The sequence below is a fragment of the Arachis hypogaea genome, chromosome 2, assembly GCF_003086295.3.
Source record: "Arachis hypogaea cultivar Tifrunner chromosome 2, arahy.Tifrunner.gnm2.J5K5, whole genome shotgun sequence".
Classification (NCBI taxonomy): Eukaryota; Viridiplantae; Streptophyta; class Magnoliopsida; order Fabales; family Fabaceae; genus Arachis; species Arachis hypogaea.
Genome location: NC_092037.1, coordinates 73392472 through 73415665, shown reverse-complemented (window position 1 = coordinate 73415665; position 23194 = coordinate 73392472). Strand labels below are relative to the sequence as shown.

Here is a 23194-nt window from a genome sequence, read left to right as displayed (position 1 = left end):
TGTCAACGCAAGCATTAACTCATCGTACATTTGGAATGCCTGCAATTTGTTGACACTAACAAGAAACATGAGTCTTAGTGTAGGCCCAGGTAATGTGAGCTCAACTGAATTGAATCAATTTTCTGAATGGATGCTGAAAATTGGGGATGGTAAGATTGGAATATCTATGGGTGGCGTTGACAAAGTAAAAATTCCCGATGACAACCTTATACATGACTGGATAGACACCATAGAGGCTATTTGTAAGGCCACTTATCCGGAATTGTTTGAACCCCCAGAATCACATCATTGTTTGTAGGACAGAGCCATACTCGCACCGACATTACATGATGACTTTAAATTCGGCTGAATCGCAAACTTTGTTTAGATCAGACAAAGCATGCCCCACAGAAGGGAACAATGAGTTACTAGCATCGGTACACATACATGAATTTCTAAACACTATTAGGTGTTCAGGTGTGCCGAATCATGAGCTTACACTAAAAGTGGGGACACCAATAATGCTCTTAAGAAACATTGATCATGCTGCTGGGTTGTGCAATGGGACACGTTTAGTAGTTACTAAGCTTGGAAAGCACATTATAGAAGCACTAAGCATTTCAGAAAAAAAACTCAGGCAACAAAGTTTTTATTCCAATGATGACACTAAGTCCATCAGATCACCGGATCCCATTCAAGTTCCAACGTCGACAATTTACTATCATGGTTTCATATACAATGACTATTAATAAGAGTCAATATCAATTAGTGTCTAGGGTTGGATTGATTCTTAAAAAACAAGCCTTTACTCATGGTCAACTATACCTGGAAATTTCTAGGGTCACTCATAGGGATGGGTTGAAGATATTGTTGTGACATGATGATAACAATGGCAACCAAACTGAAAATGTGTTTTTCAAAGAAGTCTTAGGAATGTTGGGTGTACACGAGAAGAAGATCCTAGGTCAGCTGTAACACCCTACCACACAGAGCTTTATGCTTAGGTCATAAATCAAAGGTGGTGAGGCACTACAACCTCTAAAAACAAAATAGATACATATATACAACAAGAATAATATAACTAGGAGCCTTGAAAGAAAAGGGTATGATCAAAATGAAACCGAAGATGCATCACTCACGAAGAACGATCTTACGAAAAGCTTATATAGAAAACCAAAAGATAGGCATATATAGAGTTTCAATGGATAACTATAATCAAGTTCTGGACTCGAGCTGCGAAGCAAAGGCCGACCAGAATACATATATACATATACAACCCAAACGACATACCAAAAGACATGATATAAATCCTAATTCTCTGACATCAACCTCTAAAATGTACTAATACAAGTGTTATACAACAATGGAGAATATATATATATATATATATATATATATATATATATATATATATATATATATATATATATATATATATATATATAAGCTAAGTACATAATATAAAAACCCTAAAAAAATAGATCTTCGCTTCTGAAGGAGTCATCTAGCACGCTTAGCAAGGTGCATCACTCCCTGCATCTGAAAAACAACAACATGTATGGAATGAGAACCGGAGGTTCTTAGTATGGTAAAAGTGCCCACATAGATAATATATAAGGTTCCGAGAAAGCCAGAGGCATTCCTAAAATTCTGACTCTAGATTTAAACTTAAAGAAATAACTAAACCAGAAATTTGGTAACTATCTAAGATTCTCAAGTTCTGAATCTAATCCTAACTCAACACTTCACTTTTGCTTCCTCTAACCCTCTGAAAATACCGGTGGAACTACCCTCGTCACACCTTCACCAAACAAGGAATCTCTCAATTACAAAGACATACAAGACAAATAAAGAAAACACAGATAGGATGCAATTAAAACAAGTAGATCAGATAGCAGTTAATCATAGATAAACAATTAGACAAGCCAAAACAAATACATACTCAAACAAATAATACAAATGCACATGATGCATGTCTGTCCTATGGCTAATGACCTTATCTGTCGGTTATACAGCCAACCCGACATGCCCGGTAGCTAACCCAGGCATTATCTCTCTGTTGCACACAAATCTCACCACATTGGCTGACCATTGGAGGGAGAGTGCCCTGTCACCATTTGCAACCAGAGAGAATTCATAGACATATTCATCATAAATCATCCTCACTTCTCATTATCATAATCATTCTCCTCATAACTTAATCAAACTTATACCCGGAGCAAGTGGACAACACCACTACATCTTATCCAGAGTCTCATTCAGAAATTCATTCTCATTATCATTATAATTTATTCATACTCATTCAAAGATCATAATTAACTCCGTTCTCACTCTTCTTTTTCATAATCAACCTCATCCTCAAACACATCTCCACTCAGCCACATTTCAATACTATTATCATTATCTTTATTATTTACTTCTTATTCAACATTACCAATGCTTCATTAATTTAGTTAAGACTTTATAAAACCTTTCCAAATATCTCCCCAACTTATTTAACAGACTCATCCTCATTATAAGACTTAAAGGCTTACTAACGGACTTTAAACAAGTGTAAAGGAGGCTTGGAAAGCTAGAGGTTTGGTTAAATATTCAAAAATATTACATTTGGTCAAAACAGAGGTTCCACGTACGCGAGATAACAAAACAGAAGGAACTTCTCGCGTAGCATGTACTGCCCGCATATGCGAGCGTTCGATTTAACAGGTCTGCATACGCAAGACCATGTCTGCGTACGCGAGATATCAAGGCAGTAAGTAAATCTTGCATCACGTGTACATGCTCGCGTACGCAACCCTTCCTTTTTCCTAAAAAATTTCTAAATTATAAAAATCAGTTTTCCATATCTTACTTCCGATGTTCATAACTTTCTCTGAAAAACTCCAATTTTTGCAAACATTAAATCGTTTCAAAGCTCTTGAAATTATCTTCAATTTGAAATAAATTTCATTCAAATCCAAAATCAGAGGCTCAAGTTATGAACCACCAAAGTTTGTTAAAAATCTATTTTACCAAAAGAGTTTAAAATCTCTATTTTCCAAACTCTCAATTTCAAAACCAAGGTTCATACCCCAAAACAACACCAACTACATTCAAACCACATTTCGACACTTTCTATCCCTCCCACAATATACCAACATCCGATTTTATAAATTTCATTTCAGATAAGCCAAGATCAAAACAACACAATCATTATTCTTCAACCTATCATCATCATCATAACTCATAATCATCTTAAGTCATCACCAACATTAATAATCATTACATTTTCACAATAACTTAACACTTTCACATTATATAAATACACCACACATACTCAATCAAACCAACTAATTCATTTACAATTTCCAACAAAATCAGTAATCATCAATCATTCATATAATACAACTTATCCTACGGTCAACTAGCCTAAGTTTTCACGTGACATTAAATATTAACTACGAAAACCAAAATCATACCTTCGCCGGTTCCTTCCTAAGCCTGGAACACTTCAAATTCCACTGCTCCTCAAGCTTTCACTTCACCAAGACCACACCAAATTGGGTTCCCAGCCTCCAAGGTTCAAATCGACAAACTCAACCACCAATTGGACTCCAATTCAACAAGATACACAATTTAATTCATACAATATTGCAATAATCAACATAGGGCTCACTAAATCACCAATTCACAAGGGTTAGGATTTCCTTACCATTACTCACGAGTCAAAAGGACAAAATCTGATGATTCCTCACCACAAGAGCACGTCTAACATCATTAAATCACAAAATCTCAAAAAGGACCTAGAATTTTCGAAACTGAAAAGGGGAGAACTGGGTCAAAAAACGTGAGTTTTTTACCAAATTGTTCAGTGAGTATTGTAGAGAATTTCGAGACGAACGTGTGGCCACTGACGGCTTGTCAATCGGAGCTCCAAATTGAAAGATACAAGGATTTGAAGTTGGAAGGGATTTGGAAGCTAGGATTGCATGTTTTTCCTCTTGATTTCACCGTGTTTTTCATGTTATGAGGGAAGAGAAAGTTGATTTGGTCTTATATATAGTAGGCATTGGATTCGGTTTGGGTTCGGTCCAACTGATTTGGTCTGTTAGCCCATTTTGGGCCAAAATATTTCAAATTAGAGCCAAAATTTGTATTTTAATTATTTTTACTCTTCTAACTTATCAAATTTAATTTTCTAATTTCTTTAAACAATAATTAATTTATTGAATAATTATTTGTTAATTATACAGAATTTACATCAGCAGCACCAAGCAATGTGAACATTCAATGAGGTATGAGTTATTGACCAGTCCAGGTAAAAAGGAAAGTTCATATGTGATTTCAAAGATTTATATTTTGCATGACTAATCAATATTTTATAGAATCATTTTGGGATTACCGGACGATTTTTATTGTCGCAAATACTATATTCCTATGCTTTACATGATGTTTATGTACAACTTAGAGAGAAAGTTATGAGTAACTATCCTACATTATGACATGGGCTCGGTAAAAAGATTAAAAAAAACAATAACAAGCGAAAAATATTAATATTGAACCGCATAGTATATTGAAAAAAACCATAACCATGCAAACAACAACACCTGAGTTTATGGTATATCAAAGGTTATAGTTCCATGCAGTTAATATGAAACTCACCTGCAAATACCAATTGGCAGATTAGCACAGTAGATATAGGTCAACTATATCATTTAAGAAGATCAAGAGGATTGCAAAACATCACACACAAAACAAATACGTTCTAAATATTTGTCAAAATGAAAAAAGGAGATACATATTAGTCATAATTTTCCTAGTCATTTTCTTTTTTAACAAACATTGGAGAAACCAACAATTTAATTAAACAATAAATTTGTGTTCGGATTTAAGTTTGTCAACTATATCATCCCTACATATAAGGATAATTAATCAATCAAGGCATATTTCAAGTAATGAAAGAAAATGCGTATACCTCAAATAATGGTGTCCTTTAGACTAATTTATGTCAATATTGCTGTCCTCTGCACCAGATGAAGTCAAAAGCGACTATAGCAACTATACCACAAATCACATTAGACAACTATGAAACCAGCTCTTTTGCTATCAATAAGATCTTTAATTATTGACTAAAAAATTAATTTAAATTGCCAATTCGAAAGGGATAAAAATATTACTATGAACAGAGATGGATTCTATCCCCCAAAGGTTCTAATATGCTCCCGATCACTTCCAACTAAACTACAAATCAATTACACCCAGCTAAACCCTAAACAGTGGAGAAACCAACAATTTAATAAAACATTCGATTTGGCTTCAGATTCAAGTTTATCAACTATATCATCCCTACATATAAGGATAACTAATCAATCAATGCATATTTAAAGTAATGAAAGAAACCGAGTATACCTCAAATGATGGTATCCTTTGGACCTTTTTATGCCAATACTGTTGTCCTCTGCACCAGATCAAGTTAAAAGCTACTATAGCAATTATACCACAAATCAAACTAGGAAACTATGAAATTAGCTCTTTTGCTATTGATAAGATCTTTTATTATTGAGTGAAAAACTAATTTAAATTACCAATTCGAAAGGGATAAAAATGTAATTATGAACAGAGATGGTCTTTATCCCCCAAAGGTTCTATTATGCTCCTGATCACTTCCAATTGAATTGCAAATCATTTGCATCCAGCTGGTCATCTTGAAATAGTAGCCAAAACCCAATATATGAAACTCCTTAATCCGCAAAAACGATTACTCTAAGCAAAGATGATTGGGCACAATTTTAAGAAAACAAGAATGAGGGATTAAATTGAAAAAATAAAGAAATTTAATATGAAGTCCTCACCCAAATCGATCACACAGATGCTTGGTAGCAGACATCATCTCGGTGATTCCCACTAACTCATCACCTTAAACCCAATTTTGACTGGCATTTTTGGGAGAAATTTAGTTAGGATAAGAGATGGAGCAGGTGTGTTTTCACCAAATTTAATCCTTCCACAATCACCTTATAGTATTTATTGGTAGGCATAATAAAAACCTCAACTGTCAAATTATTAATGTGTACAAATGTGAGAAATTAAACGGGAACCCAATTTAATACACTACCAAGCTTGTATTAGTAATTAAAATGTGTAAAGAGATGTTTGGTATCAACTAAGGAGGGAAAAGACCTTTTCTACCCAACCTTACAAGCATTTTATTCAGTACTTTCCCGACAAGTACAAAGAGAAAAGGGGATATCAGATCACCTTAGCATAGACCTCGCTGCAAATTAAAAGACTTTGTCACCGTTCCATTGGGCTGCGTTTGATTTATGTATGGGTTGAGACAGAGACACAAGAACATAGATATTGAAGACATAGACATAATGAGACAAAATTTTTACTTTGTTTGGTAACTATACACTCGACAAAACAATAAATTGCAAATGTCAATATTATCTCTGTCCAAAAAAAAAAACCCACTTAAAAAGAGAGAATAATGAACAAAATGGAAATTAAAAAAAAGAGATAAAATTGGAAAATTTTGTGTATTATAAGTTGTGTTTTAGTGTCTCAAGCTAAAAGAGAGACATAAAAGACATATATTTTATATGCTCTTGTGTCCCACTGTGTCAATCAAAGATTTGTGTCTAATAAACCAAACGACGGACACATACCACTGTGTCCATCAAGTGATGGACATGTCCACCAAAATAAACGTTGCATTCATGAGTATGGACATTGACGCTGGTGTGAGACACAACTGATGAACCCAATGCCTCCATTTACTCCAAAACCCATACCATGAAGCACCTTTTCATAAAATCTCATCAGACCCTGTCATATGCCTTCTGAAAGTCCAATTTGATCAACCAAGCTTTTTTCTTAGACCTTTTCAACCAATGAACCGTCTCGTATGCTATTAGGACTCCATCATGAATTCGTCTTCCACTTACAAAAGCTTACTATATCTCACTCACTAATCTCGGCATTAGTGGTTGTAACCTCCTAGCCATTATCTTCAAAATTACTTTATATAAGCATCCAACCATGCTTATAGGTTGGTAGTCCTCAAGATCATTCGACCCACTCTCCTTGTGGGCGAGTGTAACCCATGTCAAGTTGGCTTTTTTTGAGAGACGACAATTGAAAAAAAATTCTTTCACTAACTTACAGAAATCTAGCCCAATTACATTCCAAAGTTTCTTAATAAACTTAAATTTATATCCATCCGGACCGGCTACTCGTTTGGCCCACAATCCCATACTATATCTCTAATTTTTTTTATGATTGGGATAGACTCAATCTGTTTCGCTAAAAAATATATCTTTAAAAATATTATTAAGACTTAATTTTAAAGATATAATCCCACACAACATCTCTAAAAAAATATAATTATATTTTTATATACATAGAAAAAAATATTATTTTTAAATAACAAGTATGAAAATTAATTATTTTTATTTGTATAACAGATTTAATACTTAATCAAATGTAAAATTATACACATTAAATTCTTTCAAAATTTATAATTAATTATTAGGTAAATAATAAACTCTTTCACTTATTAATAACTAAAACACTTATTAATTTAATTTTTTTTATCTAAGGTTACGGCCTTTTTATAAAAATAGTTTGATTCTATAAATATTTTATGCCATAATTTATAATGTTAGGACAAAATCAACGTAATTTTAAAAATTTTATATACCCATAATGTTATTACAGAAAAAAATTACTAATTTAGGATATAAAATGATACCAATAACAATAATAATATAAAGAAAATTTATCATGTATATAAAGTTTGATTTTTGTTAAATACCCCAAAAATTTGCAATACTTTGAAAAGTATTTAATAAAAAAATTGTTTGAGTCATCATCCTTTGCATTTGTCTCCGCCTATTATTATCATTAGATCCAATCACGCATTTGGAGAACATTTTTACTATGACTAGCGAGTCATTAAAATTTCTTATTTTTAGCCATTATTTAGTCATTACTCATTAATATTTAAAAATATAAAATAAAATATGTTGTTAGATTATTAGACTAAAAAAATATACTAAAAAATTAAATTAATAACTAAATGATAGTAAAAAACAATAAATTTTAATAATCCCTAATATTTCTTTTTTTAGTATTAATATGATTTTGTTTACGTTAACAATTATAAAGAATAATTGGTAAAGGAATGAATTCATGAATAATACTCCGCATACAAGTCTTTTTTTTTATACAAGTCCATACAAATCATTTATATTTACGCGTGCACGTTCTTCTTCATCTTCATCATTATCGTCGTCACCAATACCACCTTCTCCTCCTCCTCCTTTTTGATAAAATTGTGAAAGAATAAGAAAAGAAAAGAATGCGAACTTTTATTGATTGTTGATTGATCAAATTATAAAGTTAAAACTAAATATATATAGAGCATTGGTTTAAGAAAGATAAAAGCAAATAAAGATAAGATAAGAACAACTAAAGATAAGATAAAGAAAAGATAAGATAAGATAATAAAGCCTAGAATTGTAATTGAATTTATGCATTCTGTTGGGCTGAATTTGTGGGTCACGAGACTTCTTTATTGTTGTCATGGGCTAAGGTGGAAGAGTAGTTTAATACGCCCCCACAAGCTGGTGGATGGAAGATGTCAATAATCCACAGATTGGATAAGTTCCGATGAAATTGTTGAGCGTCTGACGTGGTGACGCGGAGGAAGATGCGTGCGGCGGAGCTTGAGCTGCCGGCGGCAAAAATATAAAAGGAGATGCTGTGCTTGAATAGCGTTCTTTAAAAAAAATGAAAAAATAAGCACGTAGAGCGCAATAAGATTGATCTTTACGGCGCAATAAGAGTGGTATTCAGAGGGCACATAGAGCACAATAAAAGAGGGCGCGTAGAGCGCAATAAGAGAGGGCGCGTAGTGACTATTCCATGAATGATAGTTGTTTCTTGTTAGAATAGGGATAACCAAGACTGATGTTGGATTTTTACTTGGATGGATGTAATAGAGATTGGTTGAATTAGAAGATTGATTATTCATTGTGGGGTAATTTTTCATCGGAAAGATGATAGTTTATGTATCCTTTTCAAAGAGGATACCAAGGCTTCTGATACCATGATAAAATTGTGAAAGAATAAGAAAAGAAAAGAATGCAAACTTTTATTGATTGTTAATTGATTGAATTGAATTGTAAATATGAAGGTAAAACTAAATATATATAGAGCATTGGCTTAAGAAAGATAAAAGCAAATAAAGATAAGACAAGAACAACTAAACATAAGATAAAGAAAATATAAGATAAGATAATAAAACCTGAAATTGTAATTGAATTTATGTATTCTGTTGGGGTGAATTTGTGGATCACGAGACTTCTTTATTGTTGTCATGCGCTAAGGTGGAAGAGTAGTTTAATACTTTTTTTTCATTGGAATTTCTTCTCCTCCTTCCTTTTTCTCCTTCTCCTTCTCCTCCATCATCTTCATCATCATGATCATCATCGTTATAGTCATCGTCGTCTTCTTTTCTTATATATATCATCGTTATCATTATCGTAGAATTTTTGCCATATCGATGACATTGCTTGATTTAAAATTAAAGAAAATATTTTTGTGTATTTGTAACAAAATTTTGATGTACGAGTTTTGAATCTGAATTGTTATTGTGATGAATCCGTTCCATTCTCGTTTCGGTGTATTTTGAAAAATTTGTGGTGTATTTTTGAAAATATTGTGGTGTATTTTGGAAATATTTCGATATATTTTTATTCTGATAAGTTCTGCATAATTTAAAATTCTTTCTCTTCCTTCTCCTCATCTTCTGGTGCTGCTTCTTCTTCTTTTTCATTATCATCATCATCTTTTTTTTTCTTTATTCATCTTTTTTTTCTTGTTTTACCTCGTCAAGTTTCTCTTGTTACTCTCTTAACAAGAATAAAAACAAAAAAATCAAACAAAGAAGAAGAAAAAACACATAATACTACAAGATTAGTTGGAAGAGAATGAACCTACATTCATTCAACTAAAAAAAAAAAAGAAATAAGGGAAAAAAAGAAAAAATATATTAAAGAAAATATTTTTACGCATTTGTAGCAAAAATTCGGCGTAAGAGTTTTGAATCTAAATTGTTATTGTGATGAATCTATTCCATTCTCATTTCAGTGTATTTTGGAAAACTTTCAGTATATTTTGAAATTATTTCGGTGTATTTTTATTGTGATAAGTTCTGCATAATTCAAAATTCTTCCTCCTCCTCCTCTTCATCTTCTGCGGCTACTTTTTCCTCTTTTTCATCATCATCATCATTTTTTTTTCTTATTCATCTTTATCTTCTTGTTTTACCTTCTCAGGTTTCTTCTTGTTTTACTCTCTTAACAAGAATAAAAACAAAAGAAATCAAACAAAGAAGAAGAATAAGTAACACATAATGCTATAAAATTACTTGGAAAAATATGAACTTACGTTCATTTAACTAAAAGAAAGAAAAAAAATGCATTAAAGAAAATATTTTTGTGCATTTGTAGCAAAATTTTGATGTAGGAGTTCTAAATCTGAACTGTTATTGTGATGAATTTGTTCCATTTTGTTTCGGTGTATTTTGGAAAATTTTCGGTGTATTTTGAAAATATTTCGGTGCATTTTTATTCTGATAAGTTCTACATAATTCAAAACTCTTCCTTTTCCTCCTCCTCATATTCTGCTACTGCTTCTTCTTTTTCATCATCATCATTATCATCTCTTTTTTTTCTTATTCATCTTTTCTTCTTGTTTTACCTTCTCAAGTTTCTTCTTATTTTACTCTCTTAATAAGAATAAAAATAAAAAAAATCAAACAAAAAAAAAGAAGAAACACATAATGCAGTAAAATTAGTTGGAAGAGGATGAACCCGCATTCATTCAACTAAAAGAAAAAAAAAAGAAATAAGAAAAAAAAAAGAAAAATGTATTGAAGAAAATATTTTTATGCATTTGTAGCAAAATTTTCATGTAGTAGTTCTGAATCTGAATTATTATTGTGATGAATCTATTCCATTCTTGTTTTGGTGTATTTTGGAAATCTTGCGATGTATTTTTATTCTGATAAGTTCTACGTAATTCAAAACTTTTCATCTTCTTCCTCCTCATCTTCTGCAGCTACTTCTTCATCATCTTCTTATTTCATATTTTTATAATTCTTTTTGGGATAAAAAAATTAAACAAAGAAGAAAAAAATACATAATGTTGCAAAATCAATAGAAAGAGAAGGGAAAAAAAATAATAGCAACAACAGTAATAAAAAGAACAACGATGAAGATAAAACATGCGAAGAAAAAGGAGGAGAAACGCAAAGAAGAAAGAGAAGAAGAAGAAAGAAGAGGAGAAGGAGAAACGCAGGATACAAACATTGGAGAAAAAACGGCGTGATTTCACGTGCACATTATGTCAAAATACTCGTATGTGTAACAAAACTCTAAATTCATTTTCATGTTAAACAGAAAATACTTAAATATTTTCAAGTACTTTTTTAAAAACATTTGTTATCTTCCTACGTAGATTTTCTTCTTGGGTGTTTGGTTTTCATTTAGTTTATATTTTTCACAAACTATATTAATAAAGATATCAATAAAAAGGAAAAAGATGAAAGACTATACAATATGTACAATATAATCAATTCAACACCAGACACAATTTAGTAAAAAATTTAAACAATTTCAAGTCCACTAAAGATAAATCCAACAAAATACATATATACAACAACAATTAAGAGCCCGTTTGAGAAGGAGTAGAAACTACTTTTTCTGATTTTTGGATTATGAAAAGTTAGGATCTGTGTATTTGACACCATTTTAAAAAAAGCTTTTAACTTTCAAAAAAATTAATTTTCAGCTTTTCGAAGAAGTAGAAATAGATGACTTCTCTCCTTTTCGATAAATCATTCTACCACTTACTTAAAAAAAATTAATTTCAAAACAAAAAAAATTTACTTTTCTTTTTGACTCTGTGAAAAATATTGACCATTCACCACCATTTTCACGCAAGGTCTGCTAGAAGCACTCACCTTCCACCATCATTCCACCATCACATAATGTTTCACATCTGATGGAAGTATTGATCTTCCATCACTATTTGCAGACAATTTTGTATCTGAACAACCTACTACATATATTCCTTCTAAGTATTTTTTTATTATTTTATCACTCTATTTTTTATTATTAAATTTGTATTTAACTGTGGTATGAAATTTCAGTTTTAATTTTATTTTTTTCACATGCGATTTTATAGCTTGCTATTATTTTCATAGTTAATTATAGCAAGTTCTTGACCTCAATAAAGGAGAAGGGAGTTCTAATAGGAGTAAAAAAATAAAAAATAGCAATAAAATATACATTGACACACATTTTATATTTATTTTTTATTTTCACCTACCATATCATACACAATATTAATGATTAGGTTATGTAAAATCAACATTCAATATTAGAAAATATTTGTTATTATCGTTATTTTAATATTCATTCTCTTTTTTTTTAAATTATTTTTTGAATTATTTATCCAAACGCTACAATTTTAAAATAAGTACTTTTATAACTAAAAATCCAAACACAAAATAACTTATTTATAAGCTGCTATTAATAAAAGTACTTATGATTTAAGTTCTTTTTCCAAAAGAACTTATTTAAGTTATTTAGCCAAACTGGGCCTAAATCTTATTCTACTAGATAGAGTGCAAATGATGTCATTACGGCCTATCTGTCTGTTTACTCAAAAAAAAACTTAGTTCCAAATAGAGCTTAGTATTTCTAGTAAGTAATTATGATTCACAAAGTCACTGCATGAATTGGTTTATAATCTTGGTTGTTGAACTATTAGCGTCAGGTGTGAATGCACACCATCAAAATAAGGTTGGAATTGGAAGTCAATCAATTAGGCTCAGAGCTCCTGAGCAAATTATCAAATGCTAAAAATGCATGAACTCAGCATTAACTAACAACCACCTCAAACTCAAACGTCGCTTCAACGAGCTTTTATTGTAATCTTTTTTCCACTGATTGATGCATCCAAACGACGAAGCTGTTTCGTGATAAACCATGAAATCTGGATAATCGGACAATAAACTAATAGTTGTCACTACAATAAGAATTTAACTTAATCCAATGCACTTTATGTAATAATAAAACTGATGAGCTACTAAAACTGGCCAAATGTGCATCAGGCTACCTTATATCATGAGACGATATACAATATGAAATAAATAATGAACACACCTAATGTTTTAGGGGGAATAAAAGTATAATCTTCCCTCTCTATAAATTTAACACGAAGATCTGCCTACAATAATAGTCCCCCATTTTAAAAATCAAAACATCCCATCTAAAGATCAAAGTATTAAGAACCTTATTAGCCATTTCATCTTCGTCCGAACATCCAAATTCTAAATTTGAGAAGAAAATTAAAGAAAATAAAACTAATATAGAATACAGAAAACTAAGATTTTAAATCGAGTTAATAGTCAAGATTTTAAATCGAGTTAATAGTCAAAATCGTCCTGAAAGATACTTCAATCTCCATTTTCGTCATCAAAAAATAAAATTAATCAAATTCGTCCCCGAAAGATAACCAACCTGATCGCGTTAGTCCTTCCGTCATCTCCTGCGCTGAGGTGGCTAACGCTCGCTGACATGGCCTGTTAACTGCCAACGTGGCACTCGCTTAGTGTACCCTCCTGTTGCTGATAAGATAAGTTTATTTGATCAACTCAAATCAGTCCCTAAATCCATGAACCCTAATCCCAAATCCAAAGGAATCGAACCTCACCTCTGTAGCAGATTCCATGTTCCCAGGTTGTCCATGCTGCCGCCGGTGTCACTGCCTACGCCTTCAACGCCGCCATCGCCTGCGCATCGACGTCGTCTGCATTGTAGCCGTCGCCCAAAGTAGAATTCATGGATTCCATGATGCTACTGGTTCTGATTAGAATGCCGGCTCCATCTGCTGAAGACGAAGACTTGATACATTGGTTGAATTATGGAATGGATGAATCTTTGCCACATGACTATGGTTCTGATTTCATACATGAACTCTTTGGGGTCATTATGTATGAAATCCCTCCCTTAAATAACCTCTCTTTGTTGGACAAAAGAAGCAATTCCAATCAAGTACTTAGGGACTCTCACAAGAACTATGCGCGTCATGCTTTTGGTTCAGAACAAGGGGTCCTTAACAAGGACTTTTCGGTTATGGCTAGAGGAGAGATTGAGATCCCTGGACCCAAACCTAGCGCAAGTCAATTTTGCCAACCATCATCATATCAATGTCAAGGATCATTTGTATCTGTTAGGTCCAAAGCATCAGAAATAACCGAGAATAATGGTTGTAACCCTGCTCATCAAGTACCTTGTGGGGAACTGGCTCAGATTTTTCCATCTGCTTCAAGTGGTTTTTCTGGGTTAAAGTTGGAATTAATATAGCTATAGTTTGAATTAATTACTCCAAGAGCAGCGATCGAAATGAGAGGAAGAGGGGAGATGGAAGTGAGAGGAAGAGGGACGAAAGTATCAAGGCAACCAATGATTAAATTTGAGATTAGGGTTCATGGACTTAGGGACTAATTTGAATTGATCTAATAAACTTATCTTATCAGCAACAAGAGGGTACACTAAGCGAGTGCCGCATTGGCAGTTAACAGGCCATGTCAGAAGCATTAGCCACCTCAGCGCAAGAGATGACGGAAACACTAATGCGACCAGGTTGGTTATCTTTCGGGGACGAATTTGATTAATTTTATCTTTCGGTGACGAAAATAGAGATCGAGGTATCTTTCATGGACGATTTTGATTATTAACTCATTTTAAATCCCTTCAATACCTTACGATAGAAAGCACCTAAAACTGAACTTTGAGAAAATCTTTGAAGTTTAAAAGAAAATAAGTAAAAACTAACAAACAACCCATGGCAAAATAATTAAAATGATCAGTGCAGAGTGGACATGAGATAAAAAGCAGTACCGTCGTCAGAGCAGCAAATCTGAAATAGTAGAAATGGAACCCGGAGTAAAACATAGGAAGTCCTCCTGTTTTCAAGGTTTTGCGAACACAATCAAAACTGCCAGTATAAGGATATTTTCCATAAGCATCAGGTTGCATAGTCTGAAGCTGGGTCCTAACGTAGTCAAATGGCAAACTTAAAGTGCATCCGATGAAAGAAGAAATAACACCGGCACCTATATAAAGAAAGAAGTGATATCAGTGGCAAAGAAATTAAAATGATTGATGCACTAACTTCTTATGAGATATATGACAACTCACATCTCAACCATACTTAGATAGACATGTGGACTCAACTTACACTTATCTAATAACAAACGGAGTGTAACCAACACTATGTCAATCCAAGTGTCTAACATAACTCATAGCAAAAACAGTCAGGATAAATATTTGGCATTTCAATAGAGAACTTTTCACATGCCTGCTGCTGCTTATGACAAAAGGGCAAAACTTACCAAAGTTCCATGTAATGTCACATAGCTGTTTAAGTCAAACACATTAGATCCTGTTGGGTGGTTTTGGGTGTGAATTTATCAAAAAGAAAAAAAAAAATTGTTGGGACTGATTTGTCCGCTGAGGATATTGTGTGAATGTTTACTCTAAGATAATTTCTCTTTATATGAGCTTAGGTTTATCATTTCAGTTCAATACAGTCAAAGTTGGCTTGTGTTATCTTGGTCCTAGTTTTAAACTAGAATTGTTCTGCATAATGCCCCTCTAATATTGTACAATTTTTTTTCTTTTGATTTCACTGTTATGATATGAAATGACAGTCCACAAAACTAATGCCACCAATATGTTAAAATAAAATGAGTAACACCATTTTAACTACTCAAGAGTCTTCTTGAGAGAAATAGCATTAGTCAAATAAAATTATTCAACACCAATAAAATTTTTACTTACCAATCGCACTAGTGGTCTCTCCAAAACCAAGGGAATTCTTCAAGTACCTAAAACTCGGAGGATAACCAGAAATAAGCCCTGTAATTAGTGCGGACTGCCTTGCTATTTCTGCCACAGAACCTCTCCAAAGCACCTGAACCCCTTCATCTGCAATAACACGATGAAGCGCATTGAAGACATTCGTGTAATTTCGGCACTGAGAGGTGGGAAAAGTTGCATCAGCTTGCATACGAACTTGTGCCAGCTGTGTTGGGATACTAAAAGCCCATCCCATTGTTACAGCAGTTGAGGTAATCATAACTTTCTGGCGAAGTGATAAGGGTTTGCGATCATTATCCTCGGTTACTGCAGTTGCTATAATTCTAGAAAGCAATTAAAAACCACCGTGATAAAGAACACGGTGCAATTCCGTCATAAGCATACAAGTAGTGAGACCAAAGGATAGAAAGCAAATATTGTTAAGAATGACAAAAACTCACGAATATGATCCAAATTTAACAGCTCTATGCAGAGGCAGCCGGACTAGTGTAGCAGATAGACCCTATGTTAAGAATCAAGTTAGACCCTGAGAGAACAAAGGATAGGGTATTGTTCACCTAGATGATGTGATTATTTTAACTAATAATAAGAAATGAACGTTAAAGTTGGACCAAAATGAGCAACAGCTAAAAGTAACAATAATAGTAACAATAATATGAGCCATAGTAATAACTCATAACACACATGTTCAAATGCAGATTGGGAACGGCATGACATTCGAATAAAAATGATTGTGATGAAAGGAAATGAGAAATACCCTATAAAAGGCGGCATAACCCCCTTCTGTTTTGAGAATGTTGGATGCGATCTGCGCACCTGATCCTTGACCTAGTTGCATCCTCACCTACACCATAATCAGAGAGGATCGTACATTAAATCAACCCAAAAAAAAAAGAAAGGCAGAAGGAATTTAGATTAGAACCTTGATCATATCCATTGGTTGAAGGAGGGAAACGCAGAGCAAGTTGAGGGCGATTTTAACAGGGTCCATATAATTTATCTTCGTCTCAATCTCCATTGATGGGCGAGGTAGTACTGAGAGAGTTCAGACTTCAGAGGAGTAACGGATCAATGGAGAAAAAGAATAACTACTACTCACTGAACTGAACTGAGAATTAGCATGGAGAGAGAGTGTGTATTGTCTATTATACCCCTTTCCAACACACCGTTGGGATGCCCCTATTGAGGCTGGCCTGGCCTGATAATTTTTTTCCCCAAAAGTAAAAATTTTAAAAATTTATTTTTAATAAAAATTACTTATACAAAATATGTCAAATTAATGTTTACTGTTATAAAATAACTAAATAAATAAATAAGAAAAAAGTAATAAATAAAACAAAGAAATATAATTAGAGAAGAATTTGGATCCTCTAAAGTTTGAATTTTACTTTAGAGAATAAAGTGTGATCTTTTATCCTTGAATAGTTTTTTTTTTCATTTTTGTTCTTGGTTCCACCTATAAAATCAATGGTGAGAGATCACACTTTACTCTCTAAAATAAAATTCAAACTTTAGAGAATCTAAATCCATTAGAGAAAGAGAAAGAGAAGGGTGTCTTATTACTTTTGTGTGTATAATCAAAAGAGGTTTAACCTCCTATTTATACATGTATAAGGTTTCCTTTTTCAAACCCTATTAAATACATTTTTCTTTGAGAATATTCAACCGCCCATCATAAATGGGCATCCACCTAATTGATCTTATCACAACACTCCCTCTTAGATGACCATTTAGGATTATTGTCTCGTTAAAACTTTACTAAAGAAAAACCCAGTGGAAAAAAACCTTAGTGAAGGAAAAAGAGTACAATATCCTTTAGTGATGGGGACTGCCTCATTAAAAACCTTGTCAAGAAAAACCCAATGGGAAAAAACCTGACCAAGGAAAAAAGAGTACAGTCTCCTCATCTTGCCGATATTATTTTATATCTCGAAATCGGCGCATTCCAATCTGATGTACCAATCTTTCAAAAGAAGATTTTGAGAGTGACTTTGTGAATAAATCTGCCAGATTATCACTTGAGCGGATCTGTTGGACATCAATTGTCCCTTGATTTTGAAGATCATGAGTGAAGAAGAATTTGGGAGAAATATGCTTTGTTCTATCACTTTTGATATATCCACCTTTAAGTTGAGCAATACATGATGTATTATCTTCAAACAGGACAGTTGGAGCTATCTTCTGATCAATCAGTCCACATGATGACAGAATATATTGGATCACACTCCTCAGCCAAAAACACTCACGACTAGCTTCATGTATCGCTAGTATTTCAGCATGATTAGAGGATGTTGCTGCAATCGTCTGTTTCATGGACCTCCATGATATTGCTGTACCACCATATGTGATTAGGTATCCCGTTTGAGATCTCCCTTTATGTGGATCAAACAAATATCCAGCATCTGCATAGCTAACTAATTGTGACTTAGATCCATAGGGATAAAACAATCTCATATCAACGATTCCATGAAGATATCGAAAGATCTGTTTGATTCCACTCCAATGTCTTCTGGTTGGAGAGGAACTATATCTTACTAGTAAATTCACAGCAAATGATATATCAGGTCGTGTATTATTAGCAAGATACATTAGTGCGCCAATGACACTAAGATATGGTACTTCAGGACCAAGGATATCTTCATTCTCTTCCTTAGGACGGAATTGATCATTTTTCACATCCAAAGATCTTACGATCATTGGGGTAATCAATGGATGTGACTTATCCATATAAAATCTTTTCAAGATCTTATCTGTGTATGTTGTTTGATAAATAAAGATCTCATTTTTTATATGCTCGATCTGCAGGCCGAGACAAAATTTAGTTCTTCCAAGATCTTTCATCTCAAACTCTTCTTTTAGAGTTTTTATAATTGTTGGAATCTTTTCAGGAGTTCCAATGATATTTAAATCATCAACGTACACAGCAATTATAATGAACCTAGATATCATCATTCTTGAATCCGTTTTTGGCCAGATACTCAGTAAGACGATTATACCATATTCGTCCAGATTGCTTTAGACCATATAAAGATCTTTGCGATTTGACTGAGTATAACCCTTGTGAATATTCATTGGATGGTTTAGATATCTTTAGTCCTTCAGGGACTTTCATATAGATATCCTGATCTAATGAGCCGTATAAATAGGCTGTTACCACATCTATTAAATGCATATACAGTTTATGATATGCAGATAAACTGACCAAATAACGTAATGTTATCACATCCACTATAGGGGAATACGTTTCTTCATAATCTATACCGGGCCTTTGTGAAAAACCTTGTGCCACAAGTCGGGCTTTGTAGCGCACAACTTCATTTTTCTCATTTCGTTTTTTCACAAATATCCATTGGTATCCAACAGGTTTTACATCTTCAGGTGTACGCACTATAGGTCCAAAGACTTCACGTTTTGCAAGTGAGTATAATTTAGCCTTCATGGCTTCTTTCTATTTTGGCCAATCATTCTTTTGTCGACATTCTTCGACTGATCTTGGCTCAAGATCCTTACTTTCATGCATGATATTTAATGCCATATTATATGCAAATATTTCATTGACAATTATCTTATTTCGGTTCCATTTCTTTCTAGTAAAGACATAATTTATCGAGATCTCGTCATTTTCACAATTTTCAGGTACTTGAACGTCTTCTGGCGTTAACACTATATCAGAATTTTGGACAACTGCAGGTGTCTTTCGACTGATCTTGGCTCAAGATTCTTACTTTCATGCATGATATTTAATGCCACATTATATGCAAATATTTCATTGACAATTGTCTTATTTCGGTTCCGTTTCTTTCCAGTAAAGACATAATTTATCGAGATCTCGTCATTTTCACAAATTTCAGGTACTTGAACGTCTTCTGGCGTTAACACTATATCAGAATTTTGGACAACTGCAGGTGTCTTTACTATGTCTTTTTCAACATGAATAATATTTACCTCTTTTCTCTTTCGTGGATTTTTGTCTTTGGAACCGATAGGCCTGCCACGCTTCTGGCGTGAATTTGCTTCAGTGGCTACTTGTCCTACTGGGACATTAATTCGAATTAGGGCATTTTCTGCTGGTATATAAGATTTAGTTATCCTCTTTGTATCAGAAAATTTATCAGGCAATTCATTTGCTATTCTTTGCAAATGTATAATCTTTTGAACTTCTAGTTCACATTGCCCTGATCGAGAATCTAAATGCATCAACGATGATGCATTCCAATTAAGTTCCTTTTCAGGAAGCTTATTTTCTCCCCCCTAATGTTAGAAATTTTGATTCATCAAAATGACAATCCGCAAATCGGGTTTTAAATACATCTCCAGTTTGTATCTCAAGATACCTCATTATAGAGGAAGAATCATATCCAACATATATCTCCAATTTTCTTTGGGGTCCCATTTTGGTGCGATTAGGTGGTGCAATAGGAACATATATCGCACACCCAAATATTCTTAAATGGGAAATATTTGGCTGCTGGTCAAAAGCTAATTGCATAGGAGAGAATTGATGGTAACCCGTTGGCCTCAAACGAATAGGTGCTGCGGCATGTAAAATAGCATGCCCCAAACCGAGGTTGGGAGATTTGTTCTCATAAGTAAGGGTCTAGCAATCAATTGGAGGCGTTTAATAAGTGATTCTGCTAACCCATTTTGTGTGTGAACATAAGCTACTGGATGTTCAACACTTATTCCATTAGCCATACAATAAGCATCAAAGGCTTGGGAAGTAAATTCACCAGCATTATCAAGACGAATTGCTTTGATTGGATTTTCTGGAAATTGTGCTTTTAATCGAATAATTTGAGCCAGTAATCTAGCAAACGCCAGGTTGCGAGAAGATAATAAGCACACATGTGACCATCTCGAAGATGCGTCTATCAAAACCATAAAATATCTAAAAGATCCACATGGTGGATGAATAGGTCTACATATATCACTTTGAATCCTTTCTAGGAATTCAGGGGACTCAAATCCAATCTTTACTGGTGATGGCCTTAAAATTAACTTTCCTTGAGAACATGCAGCACAACAAAATTCACTAGTTTTAAGAATCTTCTGGTTCTTTAGTGAATGTCTATGGGAGTTTTCAATAATTTTCCGCATCATGGTTGTTCCCAGATGACCTAATCGATCGTGCCAAGTTATGAATTCATTTGGGCTAGTAAACTTCTGGTTTACAGTGGCATGGCATGTGATTCAATTGCACTAATCTTGGTATAATATAACCCAAATGAAAGTGAGGGCAACTTTTCTAATATAACCTTTTTATTTAAATCATGAGTTGTAATACATAAATACTTATGATTCCTTCATTCATTGTCTCAATATGATATCCATTTCGGCGAATATCTTTGAAATTCAACAAGTTTCTTAGAGACTTTGTAGATAATAGTGCATTATTTATTATAAATTTTGTTCCTCTAGGAAACAAAATTATAGCTCTTCCGGAGCCTTCTATCACATTGCCTGAGCCAATAATAGTATTAACATACTCTTCTTTTGGCACAAGATGGGTAAAATATATAGTATTTTTAAGAATAGTGTGCGAACTTGCACTATTCGTAAGGCAAATATCTTCAGAATATGTCCTTGCCATTTTTCTTCAAAGACAAATGATAATAATAATAATAAAATGAGTAGAAGTACATGCACAGTAAAATTATTCACATGAATACTTAACAAACACATACACATATTAAACTATTCCATCATTGATCAAATAGCCAATATTTCCTTCAGAATCCTTAAAGAAATTAGATACATCATAATGCGTGGTGGAATTTTCATCATTTGAAACAAAATTTGTTTCTTTTTCTTTGGCACCCCTTTTCAAGGATGCTTGATAAAGATCAACTAGGTGCCTCGGGGTACGACAGGTACGTGACCAATGACCCTTTCCACCACAACAGATGCATTTATCCTCAATTAATATACTTTGCACATTGTTTCTTTCTTTATCCCACTTCTAGTGAGATCTTTTCTTGTGAATATAATTTCTTTTCCTTCCATCATTTTTCTTGTTATCAAAATCTTGCCATTTACCTCTTCTGAGATTATAATTTGCCGCATTTGTTTCAGGAAATGGGGCGGCGCCAGCTGGGTGTGCTTCATGATTTATTAAGAGCAACTCATTGTTGCGTTTAGCAACAAGAAAGCAAGAAATTAGCTCAGAATATTTTTTAAATCCTTTTTCTTGATTGCTACTGCAGGAGCACATTCGACTCATGGAAGGTCGAGAAAGTTTTCTCTATCATATTGGGCTTAAGGAAGTATTTGATGATTGTACCTTTTTTCAAGGTCTTTTCACAGATCTGCAGGATCTTTTAATATGAGATATTCATTTTTCAATCATACTTCAAGATGACGATAAAGGAAAATCATGGATTTGGTTTTATCCTTCTGCGATGTATTATTTTCAGCTTTAATGGTATCTCCAAGATCCATTGCATCAAGATGGATTTTAGCATCTAGTATCCATGATAAATAATTATTTCCAGATATATTTAGAGCATTAAATTCAAGATGAAAGAGTTTCGACATAATGAAAATTTGTTACCTGAAGTCTTCCTGAAATTTCGTTAGAGTTTCGTGCTGATAACATGTTATAAAATAACTAAATAAATAAACAAGAAAAAGGTAACAAATAAAATAAAGAAATATAATTAGAGAGAGAGAGAAGGGTGTCTTATTACTTTTGTGTGTATAATCAACAGAGGTTTAACCTCCTATTTATACATGTACAAGGTTTCCTTTTTCAAACCCTATTAAATGCATTTTTCTTTAAGAATATTCAACGGCCCATCATAAATGGGCATCCACCTAATTGATCTTATCACAACATTTACAAAAGTTTCTTAACTTTTAAAATATTTAAAGTATACACAAATATTTATAATAAAATAATTTAAAATATTTAATAACTTTGTTAATAATAAAAAAATAAAAATATTTAGGGATAGCACTTTTATTAAAATCTGGCCAACATTTAACTAATAAAAGAAAAATTAGTAATTTTACATTATTAAATGTTATCTCACATTATTAAAAATATTAATAATGATTAATTGATGGCTATAAATTACAAAACTTGCTGCCCCTATCACTTCTCTAAAAAAATTATTTATATATTCATTTATGTTTTAATAATTCCAAATAAACCTGACAGACTAATAAGATTAATTAATAAGTCTAAATCTGACGTAGTAATATATTAAAACTTTTATAATAATCTGAGTCTAGGCTTTTTTTGTAAGTTATAACAGACCATATCAAGTTAGGTTAAA

General features: G+C 33.0%; 1 protein-coding gene and 1 long non-coding RNA gene across 7 annotated transcripts; both read right to left on the bottom strand.

The window, feature by feature from the left end:
* Positions 1-1170: 1170 nt before the first annotated feature.
* LOC112748055 (uncharacterized) lies at positions 1171-6913 on the bottom strand. 6 transcript variants are annotated; one of them, XR_003174983.2, is made up of 6 exons: positions 5811-6210; positions 5544-5721; positions 5368-5416; positions 4934-5016; positions 3438-4620; positions 1171-1518 (listed from the first exon to the last, which is right to left on the bottom strand). It is a non-coding gene; the product is annotated as an uncharacterized lncRNA (long non-coding RNA). The 6 variants fall into 6 exon arrangements; XR_011873321.1 differs by adding an exon at positions 6217-6913 and having other exon boundaries at positions 3438-5416; positions 5811-5891; XR_003174982.2 differs by having other exon boundaries at positions 4934-5416.
* A 5792-nt stretch (positions 6914-12705) lies between these two features.
* On the bottom strand, positions 12706-17037 carry LOC112748044 (mitochondrial dicarboxylate/tricarboxylate transporter DTC). Its single transcript, XM_025796252.3, has 6 exons — positions 16840-17037; positions 16675-16761; positions 16358-16419; positions 15879-16240; positions 14937-15151; positions 12706-13026 (listed from the first exon to the last, which is right to left on the bottom strand). Exons 1-6 carry the CDS (start codon positions 16933-16935, stop codon positions 12946-12948), a joined length of 903 nt encoding a protein of 300 aa, XP_025652037.1. The 5' UTR covers positions 16936-17037; the 3' UTR covers positions 12706-12945.
* Positions 17038-23194: the final 6157 nt, after the last annotated feature.